This window comes from Eretmochelys imbricata, chromosome 2, assembly GCF_965152235.1.
Source record: "Eretmochelys imbricata isolate rEreImb1 chromosome 2, rEreImb1.hap1, whole genome shotgun sequence".
NCBI classification, from domain to species: domain Eukaryota; kingdom Metazoa; phylum Chordata; order Testudines; family Cheloniidae; genus Eretmochelys; species Eretmochelys imbricata.
The window spans coordinates 236,277,806-236,283,805 of NC_135573.1; the positions used below are offsets into that span (position 1 = coordinate 236,277,806).

The window sequence follows — 6,000 nt, forward strand, 5'->3', positions numbered from 1 at the left end:
GTACCGGGCGAGCGGCAGGCCTGGCAACTCCTCCGGGTAGCAGGCACAGGGCAAGCCAGGTCAGTCCTGGCATGCACCTTGGGCTGCAGGGACTTCCCAGTAACAGGCTAAGCTGGAGGTGTCTGGCCCTCTAATGAGCTCTGAGGCCGAGCCTTTATACTTCTGGGTTGCCGCCTGAGCCTCTGAGGGGCAGGCTCAGAGCTCCCTAGCTCCACCCACCCCAGCCTCTGGATGGGCTCTTCCCTCTCCGGGGCAGCTGGGAGCCACACCGCCTCACTACAAGGTCTCTCAGATCTAATCATATGTGTAGTAGGCAATTTTTTTTCTTCACTGTGGCTAGGGAGCTCACCCATTCCATTGGCTCCTCAATTTTTTGTATTTCTTGCATTACTTCCATCCTTGCGAGCTCAGCAGTGACTTTATCACATAATGCAAATGGCACCTTTCTACATGGATGGACAACTGGAGGGACCTGCTTGTTCATCTGGATAGTATGTGTGACATTTCACTCCATATTCTTTATGAAAATATACTTATGATATGAACATGACATAACTGAGATACTTATGCAAGATGAGTCTTGTAAGGTATCATTGGAAAGGTTATTATTTACTGAATGTGATTATCCAATTTGTATGCATGTATCATTTCTGTATCTAAAGTTAGAAATATGGACTATGTAACAATTACAACTGGGTGTGTATTGGGAAGACACCCACCAAACAACAGGGCATCAGATTTGATGAGCCATAAGGAAGGAACAACAAAACCATGCAGATACTATTCTGTCTCCCTCCGGGGTGGCATCCAGGAACGTAACTGTGACACTATTAGGTCAGGTCGTCTTGTCACCTGATACTAAACATTACCTGGGACTTCTTGTAACTTTCCACTGGAAGGGGGTGTGTGTGTCAAGTTTGGGAAACAAAGGATTCCTGCCTTATGTAAATCCTATTTAAGGGTCGGGAGGAAGGTAAAGGGGACTCCTCCTTTCCATGGCCTATCTGCCCAAGAAGGAAGACTGCAAAAGCCACCAGAAAGGAAGGCAAGGCGGGACTCCAGACTGAGACAGGGAACTCTGAACCACAGAAACTTTGCAACCGGCCTGCAACAATATCTAGGGTGAGAAATACTATTTGTAACCAATTTCTTTAGTGAAACAAGCTTAGTTTGCGTGTTTGATTTCATTTGCTTAGTAATCTGCTTTGTTCTGTTTGTTACCCCTTCTACCACTTAAAATCTGCCTTTTATAGTTAATAAAATTTGTTTTATTATTAAACCCAGTTTTTGTAATTTCTAACGGGAGGGGGGCAAAAAGTGTGCACACCTATCTCCACATTGAGGGAGGGGACAAATTTCATAAAACCTTTGAGTTTGTACCCCTTAAAAGGAGTGAGCACCAGAGTGTTGGAGCGAGTCCCTTAAACTGAGTCTTCCCAGAGCTGATCTGCAGCTGGGTGTGGCCCTGCCTGCGTGTGTGTTAGAGGAGGCTTTAATAACCTGGCTCAGCAAGACAGGTTAAAGGGGGGCTATGCTGTCAGAACAGGTAGACTCTGTGGTATCTCAGCACATCAGGTGACACCACAAAGGGCCCAAACCTGTCACAGTATGTTCACCATGCAAGTAACTCAATCCTTAACAGATCATGATATTCCTGAATGAGTATCTCATAGCCATGTTCAGTATGATCTTGTAATGAGAGCACCCATTTTACTAGATTGAGTTTTTCACAGATAGACAGGCCTAAAATTGGTGTCTTCCTTTGGCACTACAATGAACGGGAGCCTGTACATAGTGTTTTTATGGTTGACACTAGCAATGTACCTCCCCTTCACTGGTATATTTATTCCAGAATAACCAGTTACTTTTATTTTTGTTGGTCCCAGTTTTGGTCTTATTTTCAATCTCTCACAATCTTGATCGGACAGAATATTAACCTGACCTCCTGTGTCCAGTTTGAGTGGAATACTTGTTTTATTCACTTTCATAGGCAGTATCCAGTCACTCTCATCAGGTTTGCTTAATCCCAGCATGTCTATATAAAACTCTTCAACCAGGTTGTCTTCAACTGAATGTACTTGACTTTTCGGCATTTGGGATCTGCAGCATTTTTCAAAATGATTATTTTTCTCACTTTATAACAGTTTCCTAAAGGCAAAACACTTGTTTGGGCCATACTGTGATCCACACCTTCCACATAACCATCTGTACCCAACCTCCCCTCTAGCAGTGGTTTTCATAGCAAGTGTTTCCACTTTTTGATTTGACCTTTTCTGGCTGTATTTTATTGTACTTAGTACATGGATAACCCCTGCTGGTGAGTTCAGCTCTTTGGCTTATGCTTTCACAGTTTCTGCTGCCCTGCATAGCTGGAGAGCTATTTCTAAAGTTAAATCTCCTTCATGGAGCAGTCTCATTCTTAACACCTTAATTCTGTGAAATATTGCTCTGTGGGGTCATCAGTTTTAAGCATGCAAGTAAAAAATTTGTGTCTCTCAAATATCTCATTCCTTTTTGGTATACAATATTCTTCAAATTTAGTCAGCGTATTAATTAACTTCATGCTTTCACCTTCTTCAAACTTAGTTGTTATAAATATCCAATGCTTCCTCCCCAACAACATGCAAAAAGATGGATGATTTCACTTTATCATTTTTCTCCTCTGCCCCTACATCTGCTAAATACAATTCTAATCACTGTTGGAATTTTTTCCAGTTCTCTGCAACATTGACTTACGATTGCAGACTGGATGGAGACTCCAACACAACCATTTCTGGCTTTTGTTCCTTCTTAAGATAATCAGGTGACTATTGTGCTCATAAAATACATACAAGAGGCTTTGTTCTTCTCTGTTTGCTGCTCCACATGCTCCCCTTTCCTCTGCTATCAGTTTCAAACACAGGAGTCAAGCTCAAAATTACTGCAGTCTCTTCCTCATTCAGCACTTCAGACATCATGTAATAATCTTGGGGTTCCTTTAACGACAAATCAGTGAATGAGAAAGGACTCAAATTTTTATTAAAAATAAGCTAAAGAGCTTCACTGCTACACTGTGTTCTCTACCCCTGCTTCCAGGGTACGTCTCAAAATTCATATATTGATAATACTGTCCTTATAAGGGAGCCCCTCCAAATTATAATCTTGCACAATCATTTCTCTACAAAAGGTAGGAGAGGGAGACGGACTAAGATAGTCTAAACAGAAAGGACTGTGTTAAGATCATGCCTGGTACACAAAACAGTGTGGGACAGAAATAATGAACCTAAATTGGTGTGTCAGAAATTAGGCCTAGCTGATGGACAAAATAAAGAGCAGAAGAACTATTGATGAGGTTCTTACAGACTTTTGGGACAAAACTGTCTAGAAGCTGCATGACAACAACTGCTGGCTGGGAGTTGGACCAGAAGAAGCAAGCTTCACCATCATGACTGTCCTGTTCTCTCCTGGGACCATGGGCAGGGCCATCCCTAACCATATGCAAAGTACGCAGCTGCGTAGGGCACCAGGAAAAATTTCCTGGTGCCCTAAGCAGCTGCGTGCTGCTCCAGCCCCTGCTTCACCTCTTCCCCACGGCCCCCACCCATGCTCGGCCCCAGCCCCACCTCTTCCCACCCCTGCTCCACTCCAGCCCCCTCCGCTCCCCTGACGCACAGCTGGTGAGTGCTGAGGGGCGGTTTCCCCTTGGCCCCCCAAGCCCCAAGGCTGGGAGCCAGGGGAGCAGAGCAGAGTAGACTGGGACTGGGTCACTCCACTTCCTGCCACCCCATGAGTATGGGGTTGGGCCCGCCCTGCACTCACTAGGAGGCAGGAAGTGGAGCGACCCAGCCCCAACCTGCTCCACCGGCTTGTGCTGGGGGGCGGTTTTCCCCCTGCCCACCCAAGCTTGCTCCTGCTCCCCTGTGGAGGCCTGGGGCCAGTCCCCCTGCTCCCGGGGAGGCCTGGGGCACCACACAGCACCCCCATGAGGGGGCTGCATAGGGCACCAAAATGGCTAGGGATGGCCCTGACCATGGGATCCACCATAACACTGTTAGGACTTCACTGTCCTGATTGTGAAAAAAATCCTGACTACTCTGGGCCAGAGAGTGGGACCTAGATGATACCACCACCTCTGCTGGCTCAGGTTGAATCCATAATACCACCTGGAATGTGAGACTTTGTTGCCCTCCAATCTATGTATCCTTTTCCTTCCCCTGCTCACTTCCTTTCTTTTCTATCCCTCTCCTTTTGCCATCTGTTTAAAAGAGTCTGTGGCTTAGCCAGTCAAGACTGTATATTTTGGAACATTGCTGTGAGTCCGTACCCAAAGAGGCAGCTAAAAGCAATGCTCTAAATAGTCCGATGCTCATACAGTAAGACTGTGTGCCATGCCTGTGTCTTTCCAGCAGTGAGGTTGTAAGGAAAAGTCAACATCAGAGACAGAAGCTATATTTTCTTTTTCTTTTCTCTCCCGCTTGTGTGTGTTTGCCTTCTAGGAAACAGGATCAAATTTCAACAGCAGTTCCAGCCCATTCCAATGAACTGTTTCTGTGTTCCCCAAAAAGGACAATTATTACCATCTAAGACTCTGAAACAGGGTTTTTTCCTTCTAAAAATCTCTCTTCAGCTAAAGAAAAAGAGGGGTGTTGTTAAAATGGAAGTCCTTCTTAATACTTTACATTTCAAAAGCTTTAACTAATTTTCTTTCTTTTTCTGTAAGGTTTAATAAAACATTAAAAAGATGTTTAATACTTTTGCCATGGTATTAAGCTGAGGTCTCTATACTTGGAACCCTGAAACTTATTTAATATTGTACAGTGACAGGGTCATGTTAACACCTTTGACTCTTTGGGCCCATTTATTCCACTAAAATTAATACAACAGAGGGGTCTACGTTATACCAATAAAATAAAAAGCAGCAGGATCTTATTAAAGGGGATAAGACAAAATGTCACATTTTTTGTGAATACAAAAAGAATCAGGCAGTCAGTTATAGCTATAACATTCCATTCAGTTTCACATTCATTCACACGTTCGTTTGTACACGCACACAGGTCCTACAGCTGCTGTATAGTTACCAGTCCTGAACGTAGCTTGAGTTCATGGCTTGGGTTTGTAGCTTGTGGCGGCTAACTGGCCAGGAAAGCCGGGCACAAGGAAGAGCTGGCTCTCTGTTGGGCATGCACCGATGCCCTTCCATGTTGGCAGCAGAATGTTACCTTTCAGAGTCTTCCATCTCACCCATCCTTTTTGTAGGCTTTAGTTTGAATCCAGAGTCTATCGGTCTTGCTGTGTCACGCTGCCTCTGGGTCGGGTGTGATTGATCACCCGTCAGCTGCAGACATGACTTTTGGCCTAGGACCTGGCTTTGATGTTTCTTCAATTGTACTTTTGTTCTTTTCTTTTGAGGGTGGACTCCTCTTACTTTGTCAGGGCTGTTGTCTGCATCTTCAGCCATTGTGTGTTTACACTTTATTTCATTGGGACAGGCTGGGGCTGGAGGTTGATTCCATCATCCATACATACCTCATTCACACATCTAAACTACACTAATAAGATTACAGCAGGGTTTTGGAGAAATGAAGGTTGCAGCAAGCTTTTACAAAATGAAGTGAGCATTTTAAAATGGAGTTTGGGACAAGTTAAAATGGAGTTTGAGTTACAATATGGACAAGTGTAAGGAATGGCAAACAGTGAACAGAAGTTACAATAGAGACAAGTATAATGAATGACAAACAGTGAGCAGAAGTTACAATATTGAAACAGTGTAAGTTTCAGCAAGTTAAGCAGCAATTGGATTGAAAGTGAAACTCAATTAGCCAGTTATTGGGGTAACCGGTTTTATGAATGAATGTTGTCATTCATAAAATTTTGCTTATGAAGTTATATTAATAAAGTCAACAATTAAAAACAATTTAATTGATTAGTTCTACACCTAACACATGTTTGAGTGCTGTCAAAATAAAGTTCAGACATGGACACAATCATTGTGTGGTAGAGAAATTAAATACAGTGCCTGAA

The 6,000-nt window shown here is 43.7% G+C and overlaps 1 protein-coding gene across 5 annotated transcripts in view; it reads right to left on the bottom strand.

The window, feature by feature from the left end:
• The window catches only part of LOC144259920 (uncharacterized), a 105,432-nt gene that overhangs the window by 42,470 nt on the left and 56,962 nt on the right, over window positions 1-6,000 (bottom strand). For 4 of the 5 annotated variants that reach the window (XR_013344931.1, XR_013344930.1, XR_013344933.1 and 1 more), the window contains one exon: window positions 2,832-2,975. Coding sequence is in view for 1 of the 5 variants with exons in the window: in XM_077808256.1 (XP_077664382.1) it covers window positions 2,832-2,975 (144 nt within the window). In the remaining 4 variants the exon portion in view is untranslated. Of the gene's footprint in view, window positions 1-2,736; window positions 2,976-6,000 lie in introns of all 5 variants that reach the window. The other variant, XR_013344932.1, reaches the window with a different exon arrangement.